Source organism: Cavenderia fasciculata (genome assembly GCF_000203815.1).
Source record: "Cavenderia fasciculata unplaced genomic scaffold Scf_Dfasci-F-a-25c12.r2-5, whole genome shotgun sequence".
NCBI lineage: Eukaryota > Evosea > Eumycetozoa > Acytosteliales > Cavenderiaceae > Cavenderia > Cavenderia fasciculata.
Window position 1 is genome coordinate 2,772,740 of NW_004457729.1, and position 25,978 is coordinate 2,798,717.

Below are 25,978 nucleotides of genomic sequence, written 5' to 3' on the forward strand. Positions count from 1 at the left end.
CACAAAAGTAGTAGTATACTAATAATAAATTATTTACACATATTTTTTTTGTATTATTTAAAAAAGATCATATATATATAGTTTTAGGGGGAGGGGGAGGGAAATTAATATTACTACATTATTTTATTATTATTTTTAATATTATTATTATTATTATTACTATTTTTAATTATTACTTATTACTTAAAGAATCTACTAAATCTTCCTTTTTTAATTGATTTTTTTGAAGGATCTTCATTTGGTTGGACAAGAGTTTGTTTGTACCTTTTCTCCAAGGCTTCAATTTTTTTAGAACTAAACTTATTTTTCATGACCATGGCAATGAATGTATCTTCATTCAGTTTCATATCTTCAATACTCTTGAAAACTTGGAAACAATCTTCAAAAGGTTTGTCGAGTAGATTTCTTTCATTCATTTTAATCAATGTAATGGCAACAGAATACACTATATTGTACCCCTTACTAAATATAAGGTCCCACAATCTAAGACATATTGAAAATGGCAATGTATCCAAGAAACAAATAATAAACCATTTTGTTGCATAAATTACTGATGCTATACTCATTGATTCCTAAAATTAAAAAAAGATTAAATTAATTAATATTATTATTATTATTTTAATTATTTGTTTGTTTTTGTTTCATACAAAATGTTTATAAACCAAAGGTACATGTTGTTCTAATAATCTATCATAGACATACATCATTTGATGTACTTTTGGTAGACCAGATGTAAAGAGATCACGCATTCCATATTCTGGTTTGTTCATGATTCTTTCCATTGTCCAAAATGCTTCATTCTCTGGCAGGTACATGACTAGGAGGGTTGCGATTGAACTCATACCCTGTGTATAGCCAATCTCTTGGTCATAGTTGCTGTATGCTTTGAGTACGTTAAACAATGATATTTGACCTTGTCCATAACGTTCTCTAAAGTAAATATGGTTTCTGCTGGCACGATTGACATCCAAGTCAATGACCAACTCACTCTGTGACGATTGTTCTAAAAGTGATTCGTAGAGTGTCTTGTTCTTTTGAAGCATCAAATCACTCTCTGACAATAATCTCCAAGCTTGTCCACGCACACGGTCTGGTATACCCTTGATTGCTCTAGAATCAACTTTACTTGGTCTCTTTTTACCAGGTACCCAATTCTTCATCATTCTACACCATTTGGCAGCTCTACTCAATTCCAATTCTATTTGTTCACGTGTCAATTCTGCTGGTTCCTCTTGGTCTGCAGCCAAGTCATCTGTTTGTTCTTGGATTGATTGTAACAACTGTGTTTCTTTAAGAGCTTGAGAGTCACGACGAATATGTCCATAACGATCCAATTGTCCAATGATAGCAATCTCTGGGAGACCACTTGGATCACCCGACAATGTTTGTGTAACAATACGTTGTTTTCCTTTCTGTGTCGCAGGTTTGTAATGATATCTAACGGTTAAATCACCTCCGTTGTGAGTTATAGTTCCTGCAATATCTTCATTACCAAAATCCAATGCCAAATGTAATGCTGTCTTTTGATATAAATCAATCAATGTTAAATTAATTGTTGATAATACCAATAATCCTTAAAAAATAATAAAACAAAATAAAGGTATATTAATAACTTGTCTTCAATGTAAGCTTTGAGAGAGTATATTGTGTATATATACATACTTGCACATTCAGTTTTACCATTGGCAGCAGCCAACATGATTGGAGTACGATTGACTGAATCCAATACATCACGGTCTGCCTTGTGTTCAATGAAAAGTGTCAATAAATCGGAATCACCCGATCTAGCAACCAAATGTATTACCGATTCTCGATTGGCTGGTTTACTATATCCATCCAATGAAAACGGTGTTGTTGGTGTTACAATTGTTGTCGAAGTAGAAGTAGAGGTAGTAGTAGTAGTAGTAGTATTTTCACTATCTGAGAGATTAACTTGTTTATTAACATTGGCACCTTGTTCCAATAGTAATAGAACCAATTCTGTATAACATTTATCTTGTGTTGCAATGTAGAGAGGTGTCTTTCCTTTAGAGTCATAGTCATTGACAGCAGCTCTAAAACCTTGTTGATCCTTGTTGACTATCTGCTGTAACATGTTGGAGTTGTTCAGTTTGATAGCTGTCACTATTTGGTCAAATACACTACTTGAAAAGTCGTCTTGACTCTTTGCATAGGCTGCAGAAGTATCATGTTTAGGTGTTGGTATAATGGTAATAGGTACTTCTGTTTTAATGGTAAATGTATCATTATCTACAGATGTCGTAGTTGTAGTTGTTGTTGTAGATGGTAAAGTATCCATCATATTGTTATGTTGTTGTTATTATTATTACTATTATTCTTATTATTATTATTACTACTATACTTATATTAATATTAACCTTCTCTCTCCTTTCACGTGACAAATATTTTAAACGATACAACAACACCACTTTTAATAAATAATAAATAAATAAATAAATAGATAAAGATATAAATAAATATAAATAGTACAACCTTGGTATAAAAATGTATAAAAAGAAAGTGAACTTGTCGTTTTCTCTAATAGGTATGTTTTTCGGAATGAATATCTCTAAAAAGAAAATAATAATAAGGTTTTTAAAAAATAAAAATCTTTTGTATATTTTGTAACCGGCTGCAAAGAAAAGATAAGTCGACCATCATGGGTAATGCATTAAATTTAAATACCACCTCGTCTACCCTTATCTCATGTATAGATAGAATGTTTGTTACGAACATCGCGATCTAGATAAATTAGACTTCATTATCTCTCTTGTCATATGAATAAGTGAAAGAAGATATCATATCTTTATTAATGATATACTCTTCATTGTTGTCAACTTGTTTTCTTCCTATATATATATATATACTCATTTCAGATATTAACTATTATAATATTTAAACTAACTATCAGAGCCATAGGAAATAATGAAGGAATGTCCAGACTTGGAGACATGATCAATTTGATCAAATTTTTTTTTTTTTTTTTTTGAAGTGAGAGAGCGCAAGGACGATGACAGAAAAACAGTGAGAACTGATCAGAAGTAGTAGTTTTTGTAGATAGATAGTTATTGAAGAAGAGAAAGAAGAAGACGACAGCAAGAGTAAACTCATCATCACTACATAAATTATTAGTTATATATCATCATGTTTGTTAAAAGATCTGTCTCCCTCTTGGTTGTATGTATAACATATGATAAAGATGATGATCATCATCATACATATTTCATTGCATATCTAACGTGAGATGTGATGTGATGATCATATGAAAGATAAATGATACTATATATAGATAGATATAGATAACTAATCATAATCGTCTCTTCTATATAGAAACCAATTAATAATGTATCAAGTGTAAGAAACTTAACTTCATCATCATCAGTGTATGAAGCAGCAAGAAGAAAGCGTGACAGAAAGGGATTGGTCAATGAACAACAGATTGAAGAATCCGATGTATCATACTTTCCAATGGAACGTCAAGGTGTCGACTATGAATTGAACTGGACGTTGAACCGTTACTCGATTACACCAACCTTTCAAGCATTCCGTAATGCCTCTGAAAAGGTACTCTTCCAACAATCACAAGGCAAAAAGGAAGCCAACGGACAGATCTCGGTGCAAGTAGCATCAGAGACCAAGTCGACCAACTACTACCTCGACGCTGAAGTTGCCAAGACCAACAATGGCAACGTCATCAGTGTCGCACAGTACAAGCAACTTCTTGAATTGGTCAAGGACCACATTGGCACACACAAGTCGATCTTTGTAGGTGACGCTGCCCTCGGTAGCAGCCGTGCCGTCGAGGCACACATTCGTACCGTCACTGGCGATGCCACCAACGCACTCTACCTCAACCACATCCTGCCACGTACCCTCGTAGGCAAGGTCGGTGATTTCAAGCACCCCATCACCCTCTACCTCGCTCCATCCCTCGTCGTCGACTCGCCACAACAATACGGTCTCGTCGGTGGCCAAGCCTTTAACATTATCGATATCAAGCGTGGTATTGCTGTCATTGCCGGTGCCCAATCCACCGAAAACATCCGCAAGACCCTCTCTGCCATCTCTCAAGCCCACTTTGTATCAACTCAAACCCTCTCTACCTCTGCCGATATTTATCGTACTCATGATAACAAAAATATCTTGGTTTTTAATGATGGTTATTTATTAAACAAGGTAAACAAAAAAAAAGATAAAACTAATCAAAACAAATCAAATCAAAATATACTTATTAAATTTTTTTGTTTCTTTTAGAAATTTGAAAGTGGATCAGTTGTATCACAAGGATCATTATGGAATAAGGATGGTGTATATCGTATCTTTGATGCCATCTCTTATCCATTGGAATCACCAGCCAACAAGAAATTCGATGTGATTGAAAGATTTGCCTCACCAAAAAAGACTGTATCAACCACTCCAGTTCAATTTGACACCAACGAATATGCTGCACCATCCGACATTGTCTTTATGGTCAAGGACTCTAAAGGAATCATTCCTCCATTCTCTCAATTGGACGCATCGCAAGCCGAAAATTTCTTCACCGCTGGTTACAATGGTGACTCTTTCCAACCATTTGCTACCTCTGAACCAATTACTACTTCTCCAAAAGCAAAGGCTGAATTATTTAAGTGTAAATAATAGAAAAAAAGACAGAGAAAGAAAAGAACCAAATTCAAGAAATCAAGAAATTAATCATTATTCTTTTTTTTTTTTTATTTATTTTTTAGCTCTTGTTGAACAAAACAAGTCAAATGTATATATAATCAATACTCATTCTTTCCAAAAAGATGCCGATGTTGATAAATTATTATCTGTAATTTCTAGTGGAAAAGTTGTAAGTTTAAACTCTCATCTAAAAAAAAAAAAAAAACTACACTCTTTCCAAGATTATTAACAATCCTATATTCCTAAAACCAACTATCAATGTCTATAGACCAAACCACAATCAAAGAGTCAATACCAAATTCTTTCACCAATTCAATTGTCAGAAAATAAGGTTGGTCAAGTAGATTCAGCCAAAATTAATGAATTTGAAACCAACTTTGCTACTTTTCTCTCAAAATTTAAACAATAATAATTTAATTATATAAATAATAATAATAATTCAGAATAATAATAATAATAATAATATAATAATACAAAACTCTCAAGAAATATAATAATGGATAGATTTATTAGTAGTAGTGGTAATCATGATATTTTTACCAATCGGAACAACCCATCGTCACATCAACAATCATGATTTATTTATCTATCTATTAGTTAATACTATTTTTTATGAAAATTGCCATAATAATAAATTTCTTTTAAACAAAACAACAAAATTTACCGAAACTCAGAGATTGCCCACAAAACACAACACCCCTTTGCCTTTTGTTTCTCTGAAAAGCAGCGGGCGACGATTTTTTTTTTGTGAGCGCCTCAACGATGTTAGCCTTCAGAGCGGTAATTTTTAGGGTCGCCTCTCATATATTTTTAAATCAGCAACAGTAGGAGATACAATTGATTATTTATCTTCATCGGTGGGCAACTGATCATTTATCACATCATCTTCACCTTTTTATTTATATAATTATTATAATTCAAATACTTCAAGTTAGAGTTAGTTAGTTAGCTATTACAATTATTATTATTATTATTATTATTATTATTATTAAATACGTTTCAATTAATCTGTAAGTAAGATAAGATGGAGAGAATGAAGAGTTGTCAATAGTTCATGAATGAATACAATCCCACATACATATATAACGCACGCACACACACACAATTCCATTGCATTGTATGAGAATGTTGTTTAAAATTTTTATATGTATCACACACACATCGCATCACATCGATCGTGAAATCATAGTCATAGTCATAGGTCATAGTCAATCATTTATTCAACATAAAACCAATTGGTGGTATAATAACGTATAACTTATAGTTATTCATCATCACCATCATCATGTGAGATTCTGACTATTTTGCTTGTTTATTCAAAATGGTGGTAGGTGGTGGGTAGGGGAGAGGTTTTGTTTTAAACATATAGAATTTAATTCACCCCCACCCCACCTACCTACACACCATCACCACACCTAAGAAAGAATAGATTGGTGGTTGGATTGGATTAAAAAAAAAATAATTATTGGTGAAATCAATCAATCAAAACTTTGAGATAAAGTAAGGGAGGTGATTGTTGTGATTGTAAAATATATAACAGATAAATTAAATTATCATCAACTTTTTTTAAAAAGTAAGCAAAGCTTAAGCTAGCTAGCTAACAAGACAAGTCAACTTTTAGAAAATAATCAATCCCAACCCCAACCAGCTGCACACCATCAATCAACTATACCGAAATCCTATTATTCTTCATTTACTTTTTCCTTTTTTTATTTTGTTGTCAATCAATCACTCTATCAATCAATCAATCAATCCAATTATAATAATCAATTCCAAAAAACAAAAATTAAATATTAATATTAATATCCTGATTTCCATCCACCAATTGTTTTAAAAATAGTTTTATCTAAATTAGAAGTTAGTATAGTATAATATAGTAGTGCATAGTTTAAAAAGAATGGAGATTAAAGAAGGTCAAGTATCAATTTTAACAACTGATGGAAAGACATGGAAAAAAAGACATTGCGTCTTGAAAAATAGAATCCTTTATGTCTATGAAAATAAGAGTGTATGTAGTAATAATAATAACAATACTAGTAGTAGTTGTACCACTTGGAACACTACTAACATTCCTTTTTTTGATTTGTTTTTTTTTTTTATAGAAAGTTGAACAAGATAAAATACTTCATTTCATTCCATTGGCAAGATGTGGAGTGATTACAACAGCATTAAAGGGACCAAATGGAAGACCGTTTTGTTTCAAGGTGTCTCATCAAATTGATGATTCCATTCAATATTGGATGTCGAGTGACTCTGAGGAAGAGATGAAAGATTGGGTACCACAGATGCAACAATGCTGTGCCGTTCAAAAGGAACCAGAACCCACCAAAGAAAACTTTAGAAATAGATCAAAATCGGTTGCTTTCAAACCAGGTGCCTTGCAAATGGCCGGTATATCAGATTTTAGTGGATGGCTCAAGAAACAAGCCAACGCAGGTCTTAGAAAGGGACAATGGAAGAAACGTTGGTTCGTACTCAAAGACATGATACTCTATTACTACGAAGGTCCAGAAGCCAAACTAAAGGGTAAACTATCAATTCCCAATTGGAAGATTGAAGTTGATACGGTCACTCAACCCGGATATTGCTTTAAATTGTCACACAAGGGGTACCCTACCATCCTACTACAAGCCGAAACCGAAGAAGATAGAGATAAATGGATTAATACTATTAAAGATAGTGATAAATATCTTACTCAACCTCCTCCAGGTATGTTACATATCAAATAATTACTTATTATTATTATAGTATATTAACTTTTTATTTTCTTTTCCACTTTTTTTAAAGAATCACCAAAATCAAATGAAAATGATTCAAACAACAATAACAAAAATATTATATTATTAAATGAATGGTTATCAACATTATCGACACTTTCCATTCAAGAACCATGTCAATTCCTTTACAATGTATCATTTGTCATTCAATTGTTGGACAAGTTGAATATTAAAGTTACCAATATCGGTGAGAAACCAGATACCAAGGAAAAGGAAAGAGAATGGTTACTCGCTTCATTTGATTCAATTATTAAAACAGTTCAATCAAATAATATTAAATTGGATTCTAATTTAACTTCTCATGGTATGTAATAATATATATATATCTATATCTACCCAAACTAATCTATTCATCCATCTTTATATACTTTTTTTAGATTTCATTAATAGAAATTCAATTAGTGTACTTGGATTTGCTCAATCACTTTATGATTTTGCTCATAATTTGAATCAAAATAATATTAAAATAACGGTTGATCATTCACCAGCACCAGCACCACCATCATCAACAACATCATCTGCAGTTACTTCACCATCAATATCTTCACCACCATTACCATCTCAACAATCTCAAGAATTAAAAAATAATAATAATAATGAAAATAATACTAATACAACAAATACAACAAATAGTGGTGTATCAATGTCAGATATAGATATGGATAATACAACAAATAATATATTAGAGATATTGGACAAGGTATCAGATAGTAATACAACTCTATCGATTAATGGTGCAAACGAACATGGTGGATCTGATCAATCATCCAATGCATCGGGTGCTCAAGATGCAAGTATTATCTCTGGATTGGGAGGTCTTGGATCTGAACAACCATTGATCAACGAATTACTCAATGCCGATGAATTTATCGGACTCTCTATTCATTCAACACCCAATACTCCAGCTAAAAATCCTCCACCAAACTACACCAACAAATTCATTTCTCCACATCGTGCTCCACTTAAACGTGTGGAGACCAAAGACGTCATTGGTGAGTTTGACAAGATGTTTTCAACTTTTGGTAGTAATCTAAAGAAATGTGGCAAGTGTAATGAACCCATCACAGGTGACCTAAAGATCGATGCCTGTGGTAAATCTTGGCATCCACACCACCTCTTTTGTTCATGTTGCAACAAACATCTCATCGATGTTGAAGATGTCCCCTATATCGAAAGATCAGATAAACTCTTTTGTAAAGAATGTCATGATAAATCATTTTCAGAGAGTCATTGTTCAACTTGTAACAAATCTTTAATGGTATGAAAGAATCAAAAAAAAAAATATATATTTTATTTATTTCCCAACCCAACTAATACTAATATCATTATTATTATTATTATTATTTATTTAGATTACATTTGCACATAAAGGAAAGATATTGTGTAATGAACATTATGCAATTATTGCAAGTCTTTGTCAGAAATGTGAGAAACCAATCAGTGATTTGAACCTATCATTTAGTATCGACCAAAAGAAATGGCATCAAGCTTGTTTCAGTTGTACTTTTTGTAAGAAATCCTTGTCGGATCCAAGTCACTGTGTCACCAAAAATTCTAATCCATACTGTCACGAATGTAACGTCAAATTGTTTTAAATTTAAAATTAAAATAAATCAAAATCAAATCACTCAACCAATCAATCAACTTTGATCTTTTTTTTTTTTATTAATTATTATTACTATTAATTATTATTATTACTTATTATTATTATTATAAATATATATATATACATATCAACAATGATAGACATATATATATATTATTATAAATATATCTAATGTCCTATCTATAGGATGGGGATGGGATGGGATGACAGTAAGGTACATTCCTTACTTAATTTGTGTATTTTTAACGACCACTACAAGACCAAATAACATTGTCATAGTAATCGATTAAAGCCAATCCTCCATTTGCAGTGACTCTCAATGACTTGGGAATTGATCTATTATGGGTGTTTGATGCCCATGTGGCAGTGTTGTAGGCATCGTATATAACTGCATTACAATCTTGTTGTAAAACAAATCTGTATGGACCTCTACCCTTATTATTTGTCTTGCTTGACCAAATTGCATTTCTTGATGTCCATTTTGTTCCTCTATATAGTACCAAATTCTAAAAATCACATTAACATTGAAATTAGTTAATTAATAAATTAATCATTCTTTGGCTAGAAAATAAAGGTAAAGGTAAAGGGTTAGGTACTTACACCATCATCTTGCATGACAAGATTATATGCACCATTTTGGAGTGCATTACATGATCCTGATAAGAGTTGTTCATTGACTCCCATGAAACCATCGAATCGGAGGAATGACTTGCCTGGAATGGGGTGTTGGTTGACGTAGTTGGGACATCCAACATTATGATATTTCTTGCTGGCACATCCACATGGTACACCAGTGTCTACAACTGTCATTGGCATCATTGGTGCAGACATCATTGGAGCGGACATCATGGGTGCAGACATCATTGGGGCAGACATCATTGGGGTAGACATCATTGGAGTAGACATCATTGGTGTGCCACATCTTGGAGCAGACATCATTGGTGCTACCATCATTGGTGGAGCAATGACGGTTGGAGGTGGTTGAGTGATGATTACGGTGGGAGGTGGTGGTGGTTGGACAACTGGTGGTGCAAAGAGTGGTGTACGGACGTATGTTGGAGGTCCGCTGACATAGGTAGTTGATGTGGGTGTACGAACAACATATCTTGGTTGAGATACTGCTGTAGTGACAGTAGTCGATGCAATACCAGATAAAACACCAGACATGATGGAAGAAGTGACAGATGATAAAGTGTCAGTCCATTCTGGCTCTGGGTAATGTGAGGTCCAAAGACAAATATTACGACCGTCTCTCAACTCGAGTTGACCGTTTTCAGTCAAATCTAGACGGAATGGGTAGACACCACGTCCACCAGTAGCACTATTCCAAATGACGGTAGAGTAATAGTCTGTCAAGACAACATCACCATCTGATAAAACATTTAATTTGTAGGGACCTGTTCCTCTTCCATTGGTTTTAGTTCTCCAAACACTGAATCTGTGCTCAAAAACAGGACCGTCGTAAATAACGACGTTGCCATCTGATTGCACAACTAAATACCATCTGTTATTTCTCATCAAATAATGTGGTGATGATAATGTTTCATTGCTAACTAAATGATCTTTAATTCCTCTCATCTCTCTTTAGTATCTATCTTATTCCAAAAATAGAGGTAGAGATATAGATATAGATATAAATACAAATAATAATAATAAATAAATAAACAAAAGGAGGAGGAGGTCAAAAAAGACTTTCAAAGGAGGGAAAAGTGATTGAGAGGCGCACCACTGTTTCTTTTGTGATCGAATTATTTTATTTTTTGATCTTGTGTTACAAAGAGGAAGGGATCGGGCTCTTGTCCATTCTTGGAAAGTGAATGATGATTGTCTACGTGGGAGGGGGGGTGGTGAAATGAGAAAAGAGAAAAGAGAATTGAGGAGATTCGAGGTTGATTGACTGTTTGCAGCAATCCAAATGGAATTCTAACAATCATCACCATCGACTTTATGGACAAGCAATGTAATACAACTATATAGTCAATCATTCGAATGAACGGTTCATTTAAAGATGTTCTTTAGTACAAGAATCTTTACAACTTCTATTTTGAATGACAGCATCTTTAATACATTTTCCAATGATATTGGTTGGTTGATCTAAAGACTTGCAATTATTAATTCTATCTTTTATGATTTGTTCTGTACACATTGTAGAAGGATGTAGACATTTTAAATTGACCAATGAAGAGTGACTAAGATTATGATCAATAAATTTACAGTCTACAAATGTTGTTGATGATAATAATAGTATTGTACAAAAAATAAAGATGATTCTTATTATTTGATTATTTCTATTTTTAAACATTATATAAATATATATTATCTATCTATCTAGTTATTATCTATAGTAATTGAATATAAATGAATAAATAAATAAATATAATTAATAAATGGTAGAATTTGGTATGGTATAGATGACTATAATTAAAAATAATAATAATAATAATAATAGAAACCAATCATCATATGATATAGCTTGCATGCTGCTGGCGAGTTTAATGACTATAGTCACACTACCAACCACCCACATTACAATTTTTAAATCTTGTGTGCTCGTGGGATGAATAATAATAATAATCATACACAGAATTGGGAACCCCTCTTCCCTCGTTCCACTCCTCCAAAAGAATAGTTTTCCTTTTTTGAATTAAAATATCATTGTCAAAACTAACTATTATTATTAAATCTAGTCCCTTTTTTTAAATAATAATAAAAGGGATCAAATAAATAAATAAATATAGACCCATTTAAAATAATATTGACCCGAAAATGGCAAAAGAAAATTCATCTGAAAAGAGAGTGCAAAGTATCAGTGTTTGATCTATTTTAAAGTTAAAGTAGACTTACACACATATACATATATATATATATATATATATAAATATATATAGCCATTTACATTCATATTCCATAGAGAGAGAGAGAGAGAAGATGGGAAATGAAAATGGTCGTATGCTCACGGCAGATGAAATCAGACAAAGAGAGATTGCTCTGATGGACGGAGAGTTAAAGAGAAAGTTGAATACTAAAGCTACAAAATATCATGGTATGTTGTTTGGTTGAACAAGATGACTGATGACTGATGAAACTTACTTACTTACTTTTTTTGATTGTTATAACAGTTAAATTAGTGATAAAAGGTGATAGGAATACAGGAAAGACATCACTCTTTAATAGGTTGCAAGGGAGACCACATACTGAAGAATACACACCAACACCAGAGATTCAAATAGCTCATATTAATTGGAACTATAAAAGTAAATGATAGATGATAGGATAGATTATATAAAACATTAAACTAATACACATTCATTCATTTTGTAGATACTGATGATATTGTTGATGTTGAAGTATGGGATGTTGTAGATGTATCAACAAACAAAAACAAACTATCTTCTTCAGCTTTACAGTTACAAGTTGGTGGTAATAGTAAAGGTAGCACTACTACAGCTTCAAAAACATCTACCACTACCAATGATCAAGAAGCTAAAACAAAACAAGAAGAAGAGATGGAAGTGGAATCATTCTATGCAGATGTACAACAACAACAACAGGCAAGTGTTGTGGCGACAAAAAAGAGTGGTAGTTTTAAATTTAGTAGTTTGGATGCTCAGACGGTCGATGTTATGAAGAATGTACACGCCGTCATATTTATGGTCAATCCACATAAACGATGGACATTTCAATACGTTGAAAAGGAGTTGCACAAGGTGCCAGAGGAATCGTTTGTGTTGATTGTCACCAACTTTAGAGATCATGGTGATTGGTCCAAACAGATATCGATGGGTGAGATTGACGCACTGTGCGACACCCGTCCCTCCAAAATGCGACATGTCGATGCTTCCATGTTGAATGCCTACGGACTGCGTGCTGTCATTAGTTTTCTAAACATTCCGTTCCTCTATATGCAGAGAAACGTCATCATGCAGCAATTGGAGAGAAATCGTTTAGAGTTTGAATCAGCAGTCACCGAGGTGACAATGCTTACCCAACAGCAATCCTATACCGAACATGCTCAAAGATTAGATCATATTAGATTGGAAAAGGAAAAACAAGCTCAAAGAAAACAAGATGAACAGGCTGCACAACAACAACAACAACAACAGGCTGCACAACAGACACCAAAACAACCATCACCTACTTTACAAGGTAAACCATCATCGACATCGACATCTCCACCGATGGCCCCACAATCCAAACCTCCTATATCCGCACCACCAGCCCAACCACATCAATCACCTCCGTCACCAGCTCAACAACAGCAACCTCAACCAGTTCAAAAATCAGGAGGATTCTTTTCAAGATTAATGGGATTGTCAAAAGAAGAAGTTAAACCACAACCAGCATCACAAGAACAGGCTCCACAACCCACCACTGCCACTACAACAGTTACACCAGCTAAAAAAGCAATGCCAACAAAGATAACAAGTGTAGATCAATTCGATCCAGCAAGTGAAGATGCAATGGACAGTTTCTATGATGACGAACCAAAACCACAACAGAAACAATCGTTGTTTAAAAGTGTATTTAGTGGACAAAAGAACCAACCCAAACCAACCACTACCAATAATGTAAATCTAAGTGAGTTTGAAGAGGATGACGACGATGAATCATCAAACCCATATGTAACTAAAGACCAAGATATCGATGAAGAACAATTCTATACACCTGTAAAAAAACCATCAACAATGACTGTTAAACCAATTGCTACTACTGTAAATACTAGTCCAAAAACACAGGATATTAAAACTACAACAACAAAAACAACTACAACAACAAAACAACCACCACCACCACAAAAACAACCAATCACACTTGGAAGTAATAGTGACGACGATGATGATGAAGATACAAATCCATTTGTAACCAAGGATCAAGACTATGATGATATTCCAGCTAAAAAGGTTACACCTGTTAAATCGACAACTTCACCCAAACCAATTACACAAACACCAAAACCAACCACCTTGACATCATCTCCTAAATTATCGTCCACTCCACCTCCTTCTTCTTCCTCAAAACCAACAGCAGTATCAAAGACATCACCTAAACTATCATCTTCACCAATCACTAAACCAAAGAAGACTATTGTAAAAGATGATAGTGACGATGATGACGATGAAGATTCCAATCCATTTGTAACCAAAGATGATGATTATGAAGATATTCCAGTAAAGAAACCAATTGTCAAAACCTCATCACCTAAATTAACCTCAGTACCTGTAACAAAACCAGTTACCCAAACTTCATCATCACCCAAGCAAGTCTCACCAAAATTAGCTTCAACACCACCAAAACCTTCTACTATTAAATCCCCACCAAAACCAATTATCGTGCACAATGACGATAGCAATGACGAGGAAGAAGAAGAAAACTCACTTGTTGCAAAGAACCAAGATATTGATAGCAGTAGTGAAGATGATTCTCAAAGATTTACAACCTCGGTTAGTTTTAACAAGAAACCAATCAAGGTTGAACCAAAAAAAGAGATCAAAGCTATAGAAACGCCAGACCACCCAACAGATGATGATTTTGTTCCACCATCTGAAGATATGGATGATTGGTTTGATGATGATTAAATAACACCACACTTTATAAACTCTATTTATTTATTTTAAACAATAGATTGCAATAAATTAAATTATTATTATTGCGGTTGTTCTGTAATTGTATTGATGTTGTTCCGTTGCAATATATAATATATTATTCTATAGAGTATCACTTTATAGTTGAAGATGTTTTTGTGTGAATATTAAATCTTGATTCCAGATAGAGATTGAAGCTTCATACAATTGACCATTACATTAGGTAATTATAAATAAATCCTTCTCCGAGTAGATGTGAGGTGCAGCTTTACGAAAATATTCTATCTTGTTCTCCAAACCAAATCATCATTTAATACAAGCTCTGCACATTCACCAACTACATGCGTCAAATAAGCCAACCTCTTTGCTGAATTTTCGCTTGCTGCTTTAAGTACCTCGTTGTGGTTGTATCTTCTATTTACTTCTGTATCACTGTACAGACCACCTATCTTCTTCATCGAAGTAATTGTATTATCTATTGACTTCTCCTTGCCACATACCAAAGAGAGCTTCTTGTTAGCTTTGATAAAATTGGTTGTGGCTTTCTCTAACTTGGTTCTAAGAGGTTGGTGATTCACCCATGTCTTGATATTTCTTTTGTTGTTTAGTGATGGATCAAGTATTTTGATTGTTGGTGTTTTAGGTACTTTGGGTACTTTTTTTGTTTGTTTTGAAGACATGATGATTCTCGCAATAAAAATAAAAAAAAATGGAAATATATTAATTCCATTATCACAATTGCATACAAAAATAATTTACAGTTATAAAAATACAATTTTGTTTATTTATTTATTTATATCACCCATCGATAGATATAATCAATGGTTGTTGAGTGCTGAGTTGTTTAACTAACAATATATATTAGTTAATTGTGAAAGAGTTGACTATGATTACAGTTTTTAGATTGATTTAAAGTTTTGAAATTAAATTATTATTATTACAATTATTTTGTTGTTGATATTGGTGTTGTTCTGGATATAACATTAAAATACCATAATCACGTGGATCATTCCAAATTGGGTAATTGGATTGTGATTTGAATTGAGTGAATTCGGTTGGAGTTGAAAATCTGGCAATCGATGTAAATTCTAATGATTTGATACCTGGAAGTAATGGAAAGTGTTGTCTGATTGGATCGGTCATTGAGAATCCTGCAAATACATAATTGATGCCTTGAGAATACAATTCATTGTGTACACGTTGTAAAAGGTATCTAAATAGAGTGTCACTTGTTTCTTGATCTTCACCCAATGAATAACAACAATAGAGTTGACGATGTTTTTGTGTTTGTTGTTGACGATTCTTGAGTGTGAATATTAAATCTTGATTCCAAATAGAGATTGATGCTTCATACAATTGACCATTACATTGCATCGTTGCAATATAGGTTGATTCATGGTATTTTTGATTATCGACAAGGATATCTGAGAAACTTGATGGAATAAAGTTGTATTGTTGGAATGCATTATCCCATCTCTCTTTGATGTCATCATTCTCTAATAGTTGCATAAATCTAACTTGTGAACAATTGGATGGGAGTGAGTTGACTCTTACTGGACTGGATACCTTCCAAGCCATCTGACATTGATCATATTGTGGAGTCATTTCAATGTTTCCAGTTGCTTTTTTGATTGGTGCATTATTCTTTGATGTCGATGCGACAAGGATGGTTGAACGGTTGTCTTGTTTGACGGCACTATGAATATCTCTGAAAAACATATTGGAAATGGAATGACCACGGTATTCTGGATGAACATTGATATCAAACATATAGTACAATGTCTTCTTTTCACCACACACAATCACATCTTTGATATTACATGCATAGGCTCCAATAGCTTGATGTTCCTGTCTGTCTTCGGCAACAATAATCTTATGATTCTTTGTTAGAGTTGGACGGATTGTGAAATCGATTGGATGTGACATTCCTTCCAATGCATTGTAATTGTATGATACTGGTAGTCTTGGAATTGATGAAATGGCATTTAAATCTTTTTCCTCTGAGAATTCTCTTAATACAAATCTATTATTATTATTATTGATATTAAAATTCATTTTTGTTGGAATTATTATTATTATTATTATTATTAATTAATATTTATTATTGATAAATTATTAATATGATTTAATTTTATATTATATTTAAAGTTGGAAATCCATTCTTATTTATAGTTGAGGTTGTTGGATAGCAGTGCACTCGGCCGAGTTGGTGAAGGTCGTGTGACGGTACTCCAACCCCGCATCTCTTTGTCTTTAACCAACTAATTCGTTAGCGATTAGATCGTTAGTATATTGAATAGGCGTCGTCAGTCACATCGACATTGCTTCAATTGGATAGAGAATGGTTTAGTAGACCGACAATAATAATTTCTCTGATTCAACAATATTGTTTGTGACGATGATGATGTAACCATACTTTATGTATATCGAATCGACCAATATAAAACATTTATTCAAATGATTGTGATTATGATTTGTGTTCGGTGATGCTTAAAAGATAAAAAACGAGATACAAACACCACCACTGTGTTTAGAGAGAGAAAGAGAGAGAAAGAGAGAGTGCGTGTGTGTGATCATCACACCACCACTACCATATCTTTTAGTATGCCAATCCATCCTACCCATGTCATCACCAACCACTACTAATATACTACTAATATCAAAAGAAGAAATTAAATGATTGTGGTTATAATAAGTTTTATCATATTTTACAAGTCTTAAATAAAATTATCATTATCATTATATTATTATTATTATGTTTTTAATTATAATTGTGACTACTTCTTTGTGCGTTGCAGTGTTGAATAACATATAATAATCTTGAGCACGAGATCGTAAAACCAACAACCTTATGTTGAATTCATAAGTTGTACAATCAAATTAAACTAACTAAACTAATATTTATATATTATTACTTTTGACCTACAAAAGTAGATTAACGAAAGAAGTAAAAAGTGTGGTGAGAATGATGATAAGAAGATGGAAAAAAAAATTAAAAAAAAAACAAAAAAAATGATCATAAACGAATGAGCAAGCATCTGATGAATGAGGAGCAAACACATAGTATCATTCATAGCTCTATCTAGTACTAGTTATATTGTCTTGTTTGTATAGTGTGTTAGAAGAAACATCAACATCAGTACAACAACTCAACAACAACAACAACAACAGAGAAGAAGAGGAAGAAGAATGTTGACTGTACAAAAGACATTGGTATCTATTGGTCGTTTGGTCGCGACCAACACTGCTGCTGCTGCTACTGCTACTGGCTCAGTGGGTGTTGCAAGATACTCATCAAAGAAGAAGAGCAAGGATCCAGCAGAGAACAACGAGCACTTGATGTCCAAGTTGCACGCCAAGATCGACCCAACCTTTTTAGACTTTAGAGACGACGAAGAGTTGGCACACGACTTTGGTGAGGACGTTGAAGGCGACTTGCTCGAGGAATACAAGGACGAGGAGCTTGCATACGACGCCGACGAGGAGATCGAGGACTTTAGAGACATTGACGACTTTGACCAACACGACACACCCGACGACGCACCACTCAACATGCGCAAGACCAAGCGTCAGAACCTGTTGTTTGGCGACAAGGACTTTGACGAACAGGCACTTGACGGACTCGACGAAAACGAGTTTGACGAGGATGCATTGGACAGAGAATACGAAAGAGACGAAGACGACGAAGAGTATGATCGTCCCGTTGAAATGGACGACTTTTACAATGACGACGAAACCAACCAATACTTTGAAGGCGAGGATGCTATGGAAAAGGAGGCCTTGCAAGAAGACGACGACGGTATGAAAAACAAGCGATTCCACGATCTCTTGGCAGAGGTTGAAGAGGGTGATGCCGAGGAAGACGCAGAGGAACAAGACGCACACGAAGAGCAAATGCGCAAGTACCGTGACATCATCGGTCCAGTCGTCAACGACCCCGACGTCAGAGGTGTTCGTGTCCTCTACAACGCCTATCGTCTTGCCTTGGACGACCCAAGACCATTAGATCCAGTCATCAAAATGAACATCTACGATGCCTACATGGAAGATCCTGTATATTACAATCCCTACCAATTATCAAAGATTTATCATATTCATCCAAATAGAAGTAAGAAAAAGAAATGCACAAATAATATATCTATATAATATATCAAAAGAATAGAATGTTAACATTTTTATTTATTTATTCTATTTTCTCTCAGTCGCTGCCATTATTAGATTCCAACAAATCTATCTAAAGGAAGTTGAAGCTGGTGAAGAAGTATTTGATGATTTGGAGATTGCCATGACCGGATACTTTGGAACAAGAGAGGAGGATGAATACCTTGGTCAATTCGAAGCCGACGAAAGAAAAATGCAAAAATACTGGTTGCTCAATGGCAAGGAAAACATGTTTTCCATTGTACCAAAGAAGGGCAAGCGTGTCGATCCAATCCATGAACGCCCAGAAAACGTTCCACCATCGTTCCCAGAGAAGCCAGTCTACTTCCGTGGACCAACTCTTGAAAAGCCAAAGCGCAAGAATCTTATTTTCATCGACAAGTCTCGTAACCCATTCACTGGCTATGCCCAAGCCGACCCACTCATCCTCATCAGTGCCATCGATGGTTCTCTCCGTACCCCATCCACCGAAGAACGTAGCAAGATTTTAGAAAAGCATACGAGTTCCCAAAAGGATCGTTCGCCACATGCTCTTCTCAAATTACCATTAAACTACAAAGATCACGATGCCTATCACAAAGGAAAGAAGAACAAAGAAGAAGAATCTACTACCACTGAAGAACAACTTTAAATAATATATTATAATCCACCCAACCAATCAAATATCAAATATCTTTTAAATAAAAAAAAACTAAAATTAAAATAACAATAATAATTATTGTATTGAATTTGGATTTATTTAATATTGATATATAATTATTTATATTATATTATATTATATTTGTTTGTTTGTTGGTTGTTGTTGTTTAATAACAATTAGTAATCTATTTGGCTTCTAATTTAAAATATATATATGTAAATAGTTTTGTTTTGTCTTCCCTCTCCCTCCAAATCATTGAAATGATATTCTATCTATCTATTTATTCCCATCCATCATCATCATCGTTCCAAACTATTGATGGTTTCTTTATGGGTTGTGTAATTTTTGGTGGTTGTATGGATTCACTATCATCCATCTCATTGTTTTCATTGTTGCTCTCATCATCTGATCCAACATCTTCATCATCATCATCTCCAAAATTAATTTCATCGTCGTCTCCCCAATTACCCATACTTGAATTTGCATCAATATTTGTAGTAGTTGCATTGCTGGTTGTTTCATCTGCAATTGCAAATTTACTTGATTTTTGAGGAGCAATATTTTGTTGTTTGATTGATACTGATGATGTTTGAAGTGAACTTGAAACAGTTGTTGTTGTTTTTGGTAATGGTTTCTTGGCTACAAATAATAATATAATGATTAATAATAAGTTCTATGATTGATTTCCATCCTCTTTTACATACCCATTAATTTCATTGGAGCAGAGGCTGGTTTACTAAGTGAAACATTTGATAAATCTACAGGGGTTGTTGTTTCATTCTTTTCTACTACTACTTCTTTTGTTGGTGTTGTTGTTGTTGTTGTTGCTTTTGTAACAGACGATTGTTGTTTTTCCTTTAATTTTTGTTTTCTTAATTCCTCTGCACTGTACATGCTGTCTCCATCATCTTCATCATCATCCTCTTCTTCATCGTCACTAAAGTTCATTTTATGTGTTGGGTTCTTATCTACAATTGGTTTAATATATTTTTCTTTTTTTGTTGTTGGAGTTGGAGTTGTTGTTGTTGATTGTTGTTGCTTTTGTGGAGTAGTACTTTTAGTTGGTTTATTTGAAGATGTCGTAGTAGGAGAACTACTATATGGTGATATAGATGAAAGAGAAGGATTACTATTATAATAACTATCTTTGCTACTATTGCTATTGTTGTTCAAAGACGACTTTGGAGCTTCACTCTGTAATGGTATGGGTTTGGATGGCATATCGCCTGTAAACGGCTCAGAAGGATATTCTGGAGCACAACTTAGTAAGTTGCCCATGATGATAGATAGATACTATACTAGTATATTCGTTTCTCTAGAGATGATAAAGAATGAATGAATGAATGAGAGAGAATCATAAACAACTCTCTCTCACCCACTTGAATTTCAATTCAGGTCTCCTCCTCAGACGTTGGTTTGAAAAAAGGAATAATTATTCAAAAATTTAGTTTTGATAGGAGCACACCTCACTCTGACACTCTTTGTGAAAGAGAGAGAAAGTCTCAAGTTAGATCTAACATTTAAACAAACAGATAGATTATATTAATATAGCCAACATACCATATACTTACTATTTTGGTATTCATTCATTCATCTCATTGTTGTAACAAACACATATATACATATATACAAATATTAGATTAAGATTAGATAGAGATTGTAGAGATAGAGATAGTAAAACGCATACATAGAGATAGATAGATAGAATAATGGTTAACCCTCAACACCAACATCAACATCATCAAGAAGATGACGACGATGATGAACCTATCATGATCAAGTTGTTGGTCATTGGACCACCACGAAGTGGAAAGACGAGTATCATCAACAAGTATTGTAATAATATCAACCCAACCAATTATAAGATTACGGTCGGTGTCGACTGCGTCACCAAAGAAACAACTATATCAGGAAGAAAGGTTATTTTGATGATTTGGGATATAGCTGGTCAAGAAAGGTATGACATCATCACATGTTTGTTACAACATCAAATGAATGAATGTTTGTTTGTTTACAATGAATGTTTGAAAACACTATAGATAGAGATTACTTACTATGAATATATTTAATTGTAGATATGCACATATGACAAGATTGTATTATAGTGATGCCAAGGGAGTATTTATTGTATTTGATAGTTCAAACATTGAACCAACATTAAAGGTAGCAGAGCAATGGAAGGAGGATGTCGATGAGTGTTTTGCCGACAACCCCATTCCATCTATTCTACTGGCCAACAAGGGCGATCTATTTCCAAACTCTCAACAAGAGATACCCTACAAGAGATTCGATAAGTTTTGCGAGGAGAATACCATCGATAAGTGGTTCCTCACGAGTGCAATGACTGGAGCAGGTTTGAACGAATCTGTCGAAGACATGGTCAAAACGATTTTTGAAAGAAACCCTTCTCTTTTACCACGAGACAAGGAATCATTTAAATTACAACCAGAAGCAAACAGTCAAAATAATAGACCAAATCAAGCAACAACTGAAAGAAAAACTTGTTGTTGATAATAATAATAATATAACTTAATAATAACTTAATAATAATAGTATGGTATAATAATAATAATAATAATAATCTTTCTTTTTCATCTCCCCCTTTCTATCCTCCATCGCCATCATCACCACCATCATCCACCACTCACCATAATTAATAACTTATTCACACTATATTCCAATATATTAATTAACAATAATAATATAAATCAAATCACTTAATAATAATAATAATAATTAGAGATAATAGTAATAACAATGATAATAATAATAATAGTAAGATATTTGTTTTTTGAAAATTCAATCAATAATAATTATTTTTTGGGTAATATTATTATTATTGTTGTTGGAAACAAAACAAAACAAAACTAAACTAAACTAAAATAATTAAAAAAAAACAATTTGTATATAATTTAATAAAATCACAAATAATAATTCCATCAATCCTAATGTGTCTTGTTTCCAGTGTGTAATGATATGATATTAATTATATTTATTTGAGTAAATGTAACTTTTCAATCATATAATTTCTAACATCTTGATCATATACCTTTCGTATAAACAATAGGGATGGTACTAGTGAATCAATGTCATGTTTCTCAACACGATATCTATGACTTGTATCAGATGTATATTTACTCCAATATGTTTTTCTGTTTACCTGATCTTTCCATGACTGGTGTTTCAGATGTGGATAGAAATGTTTAATCGATTGATAGTAACTTTCATCTGGAATTGATGTGAATTTGAGTGACAATAATCTCTCTACCGATCGTATATCACTAATAGCATGATATGCTAATTCATATCTGATCATATGCCATTGACTTCCATATCCTCCAGATTCTGGGTCAAAAATTGACAGTGATCCCATCTTACCACAATCATTGCTTTCAAATACCTCTCTATCAATTGTTACTAACCATTTACCTTGATCAAATGATGTCATCTATTAAAATAAAATAAATTAATATTAAAGTTGACTGATGATTTGAATTGATTTGATTTACTTGAAATCTAATTAAAATATCTTTTGTTGGAAAATGTTCAATATAGTTGGTATTTAGATTTGAACAAATAAATGATTCCAATTTATGTAATGATTTGGTTGGCATATCATGTCCACTTAGATTGATTATATGTGACCATTGAACTATTGTATTTTGTCGATCATGATGATGACTATTTGATTTCAATCTTGACTCTCTTCTTTGTTTTACCATGTCAAATAAATAAGTATACGATGCAACCTCCATATAAACCAATGAAAGAGTACCCCAATTACCTTTAAATGGAATATTTACTAATTGAATATTCATTGGATCTTGTAGTGGTTGTTTTTGTTGTCTTGAAACAAATAAATGATTGATATCGTTATTCATTGTATCTATAATTTCCTTTTTGAAATTTCTTGCATCCACTATAGTACACAGCAATTTAAGAATAAGAATGATTAATTAAATGATCTATCTATCTGATATTATTATTATTATTTGTTATTATAAATTTAAATTTGGACATACCATGAATTACATAATAATGTTTTGGATGATAAATAATATTGAGTAAAGTTTGAAATGATTCTTTATCATAGTTGGTTAACATGATGATAAATGCTAATGGTGGTTTGTTGGTACTGTCACAAATTGATGGTAAACGAGGTATCTTGTCAGTGGCATTGTTGAATCGGAGAGAATAGACTTGTTTCAATCTTCCATTTCTTTGGATATGGTCCAACTTTAGAATATGATTGAAGTAGTTGATATCATTGTCATCCCATGGTCCATAACTCTTGATCATTCTTTTAATCTTTTTGTTTTGAGTTTGCATAGAGTTGTCACTTATTGACCACGACGTTGTCTCTTTGAGATTGGTTGCATTATGAATAGTTCTATGTTTTGACCAACAACAAACTGGACCAATATCATATTCTGTAAATGTCGATTGTGTACACCTTTCTCTTGTATCTACCATCTCACATTCCTTTCCATAATATCCAAAACAACAAATACAGTTACCATATAAATCAATACCTCCATTTTGACATGATTTAATTGGTAATAGTGATAAAGATGAAACAATATGATTATTTGAGCTTGAAAAAGAAATAAATAATAACACAAATAATAATAATAATAATAATTTAATAGTAACCATATTTGTTTGTTTGTTTGTTTGTGTGAAAAAAAAAAATTAAAACTAAACTTTGGATTAGAAAGGTACTAGTAAAATAAAAAATAAATAAATTATAATAAAATAAAATTTGGGATGATGGTTTTGGCAGAGTTGAGTGTGAGTGCAAGTTTGAGAATAGTATTATTATTATTTGTTATTATTATTATATGTATATGTATGTGTATGTAGGTATATTGAATGATTAATTTAAATATTTTAAATATGGATCATAACAATGAGAAGGTTTGATTTGAAGAAATGGTTCGGGTGGATGATTGATCGATCGATGTCTAAATGTTTCGAGGTAACGACGATGTATTTCGCAAGCTACACGAGAATAGGTGGTTGATGGGAATGCGTTGTCTATCCAATTTCTAAGTGCGTATACATCATTTCTCCAATTAAAGTATTGTTGATAGAGCGTTTGGTTTTGGTAGACACTCTTGAGATGGTTGGCAAGATCGATGGCACTGTCAAACTGCTCTGCGTCAATGTATGATCCTTTGGGAAGACGACTGTGCGTATCGGGACTGGCAATGATAACTGGTACTACACCAGCCGACAAACAGTGGTACACCACCTCTGACAAGTATTCCTGGCAATTGATCTTTTCAAATGCCAAGTAGAATTGGTACCTAGACATTACTTGTAACTTGATAGAGTGTGAGTTGTACTCATCTTTACCTCCTCCCTTTGGCATCTGTACGTTGTTTAGACAGCTACCATAACTATCCACTTTAATATATTCCATTAACTGCTTGACAAATTGTGTTCGGCTGTCTGACGACGACGACGACAATGGTTGCGATGATCGATCATCATCATCATCATCATCACCACAAGACGACGAAGAAGATATCCAACACACTTGATGGTTTATACTTTTAAACATTTTTAGATGGGTTGTATAGTTGAATGCAGTTGCTTGGTTGTATATGTTTTCTAGTAGCTTTCTACCTTGGTATGGTAGTACTTGTACAGTATCACTCTTTTTGTATCCTATCGACCATTGAAACAATCCCATGCAGTCCTGATGTTTGTCACATCTAGCATAGTCTGAAGAATAACTATGTAATTGTATGTAGACTGACAACACCTTGTTACTATCTATCCTTCTTGGAATGATCGGATTCTCCATATTAGAAAGTTCCGATCCAAACATAACAATACCATTGGGTGATATGTTGTCTCCTCCTCTACTATCTTCTTTCCACTTTGTTGTTCCCCACATTCCACAATCATATGTCTTTACAATTGATTTTGCAGTCTTTCCATACTCGTTGCCAACTAGAAACAGTGTCTGATTACGCTCGATCGTTTCATCTATCTGCTTGTCTAGCAGCCGCAGTTTGTAGTAATCTGGAGTATTGTTGTAATCATAGATAAGAAGTATCAACGTCAACAATATCAAACCGATGATACCGAATACCAACTTGTTATCTCTAATCCTCTTTGTATATCTTTTCATTCCATCATAACAATCAAGTCACATCATCACTGTCTTTTAAATCCTCCTCCTCTCAATCTATCCAGTCTGAAAGAAGAAAAAAAAAACAAATAATTTTTGAAAACATGTATTAATTATTTGTATGTTATCTGATTGGAATGATATCCATCTTCTTTATTTCTCTCTCCTAATCCCTTTTTTAAAAAAAAATCATATTATCATAAGATCTGGGTGGATATTGCACGACAATTGGTTTCTCTGACACTACTCCACTTCACCAACCGTCTGCCATGGTGAGTTGTTGTTGATTGCTACCTCATTTATCGATTGTGTGGTCAACAAAAACAAGTTTTGAGACCCCCCTTTATCGCGAGAAGTTTGTTTAAATGGTCGGGGGTTGGCATGACCAGCCCCAAGAGGGGGCTT

At 33.4% G+C, this 25,978-nt stretch overlaps 12 protein-coding genes across 12 annotated transcripts; 5 read left to right on the plus strand and 7 right to left on the minus strand.

The window, feature by feature from the left end:
* Positions 1–165: 165 nt before the first annotated feature.
* On the minus strand, positions 166–2,302 carry DFA_01454 (ankyrin repeat-containing protein; the record flags this gene model as incomplete). Its single annotated transcript, XM_004359361.1, has 4 exons — positions 166–175; positions 265–572; positions 648–1,573; positions 1,663–2,302. The coding sequence occupies 4 exons, from the start codon at positions 2,300–2,302 to the stop codon at positions 166–168; spliced, it is 1,884 nt and encodes a 627-aa protein (XP_004359418.1).
* Positions 2,303–3,144: 842 nt separating this feature from the next.
* Positions 3,145–5,074, plus strand: DFA_01455 (uncharacterized protein; the record flags this gene model as incomplete). Its single annotated transcript, XM_004359362.1, has 5 exons — positions 3,145–3,177; positions 3,331–4,176; positions 4,255–4,630; positions 4,728–4,834; positions 4,934–5,074. 5 exons carry the CDS (start codon positions 3,145–3,147, stop codon positions 5,072–5,074), a joined length of 1,503 nt encoding a protein of 500 aa, XP_004359419.1.
* A 1,488-nt stretch (positions 5,075–6,562) lies between these two features.
* Positions 6,563–9,037, plus strand: DFA_01456 (prespore-specific protein; the record flags this gene model as incomplete). Its single annotated transcript, XM_004359363.1, has 6 exons — positions 6,563–6,673; positions 6,768–7,191; positions 7,342–7,374; positions 7,453–7,746; positions 7,820–8,700; positions 8,795–9,037. The coding sequence occupies 6 exons, from the start codon at positions 6,563–6,565 to the stop codon at positions 9,035–9,037; spliced, it is 1,986 nt and encodes a 661-aa protein (XP_004359420.1).
* Positions 9,038–9,290: 253 nt separating this feature from the next.
* Positions 9,291–10,626, minus strand: DFA_01457 (uncharacterized protein; the record flags this gene model as incomplete). Its single annotated transcript, XM_004359364.1, has 2 exons — positions 9,291–9,554; positions 9,649–10,626. The coding sequence occupies 2 exons, from the start codon at positions 10,624–10,626 to the stop codon at positions 9,291–9,293; spliced, it is 1,242 nt and encodes a 413-aa protein (XP_004359421.1).
* A 424-nt stretch (positions 10,627–11,050) lies between these two features.
* Positions 11,051–11,350, minus strand: DFA_01458 (uncharacterized protein; the record flags this gene model as incomplete). The annotated part of the gene is made up of 1 exon (XM_004359365.1): positions 11,051–11,350. The coding sequence occupies one exon, from the start codon at positions 11,348–11,350 to the stop codon at positions 11,051–11,053; it is 300 nt and encodes a 99-aa protein (XP_004359422.1).
* A 626-nt stretch (positions 11,351–11,976) lies between these two features.
* On the plus strand, positions 11,977–14,624 carry DFA_01459 (Rab GTPase domain-containing protein; the record flags this gene model as incomplete). The annotated part of the gene is made up of 3 exons (XM_004359366.1): positions 11,977–12,091; positions 12,168–12,302; positions 12,370–14,624. 3 exons carry the CDS (start codon positions 11,977–11,979, stop codon positions 14,622–14,624), a joined length of 2,505 nt encoding a protein of 834 aa, XP_004359423.1.
* Positions 14,625–14,911: 287 nt separating this feature from the next.
* Positions 14,912–16,685, minus strand: DFA_01460 (uncharacterized protein; the record flags this gene model as incomplete). Its single annotated transcript, XM_004359367.1, has 3 exons — positions 14,912–15,188; positions 15,433–15,478; positions 15,572–16,685. 3 exons carry the CDS (start codon positions 16,683–16,685, stop codon positions 14,912–14,914), a joined length of 1,437 nt encoding a protein of 478 aa, XP_004359424.1.
* Positions 16,686–17,087: 402 nt separating this feature from the next.
* On the plus strand, positions 17,088–19,422 carry DFA_01461 (uncharacterized protein; the record flags this gene model as incomplete). Its single annotated transcript, XM_004359368.1, has 3 exons — positions 17,088–17,093; positions 17,745–18,738; positions 18,833–19,422. The coding sequence occupies 3 exons, from the start codon at positions 17,088–17,090 to the stop codon at positions 19,420–19,422; spliced, it is 1,590 nt and encodes a 529-aa protein (XP_004359425.1).
* A 289-nt stretch (positions 19,423–19,711) lies between these two features.
* On the minus strand, positions 19,712–21,021 carry DFA_01462 (uncharacterized protein; the record flags this gene model as incomplete). Its single annotated transcript, XM_004359369.1, has 3 exons — positions 19,712–20,070; positions 20,136–20,724; positions 20,992–21,021. 3 exons carry the CDS (start codon positions 21,019–21,021, stop codon positions 19,712–19,714), a joined length of 978 nt encoding a protein of 325 aa, XP_004359426.1.
* Positions 21,022–21,140: 119 nt separating this feature from the next.
* Positions 21,141–21,942, plus strand: DFA_01463 (uncharacterized protein; the record flags this gene model as incomplete). The annotated part of the gene is made up of 2 exons (XM_004359370.1): positions 21,141–21,388; positions 21,507–21,942. The coding sequence occupies 2 exons, from the start codon at positions 21,141–21,143 to the stop codon at positions 21,940–21,942; spliced, it is 684 nt and encodes a 227-aa protein (XP_004359427.1).
* A 481-nt stretch (positions 21,943–22,423) lies between these two features.
* On the minus strand, positions 22,424–24,087 carry DFA_01464 (GlcNAc transferase; the record flags this gene model as incomplete). The annotated part of the gene is made up of 3 exons (XM_004359371.1): positions 22,424–22,879; positions 22,941–23,350; positions 23,454–24,087. 3 exons carry the CDS (start codon positions 24,085–24,087, stop codon positions 22,424–22,426), a joined length of 1,500 nt encoding a protein of 499 aa, XP_004359428.1.
* A 220-nt stretch (positions 24,088–24,307) lies between these two features.
* On the minus strand, positions 24,308–25,573 carry fut7 (glycosyltransferase; the record flags this gene model as incomplete). The annotated part of the gene is made up of 1 exon (XM_004359372.1): positions 24,308–25,573. The coding sequence occupies one exon, from the start codon at positions 25,571–25,573 to the stop codon at positions 24,308–24,310; it is 1,266 nt and encodes a 421-aa protein (XP_004359429.1).
* Between the last annotated feature and the right edge of the window lie 405 nt (positions 25,574–25,978).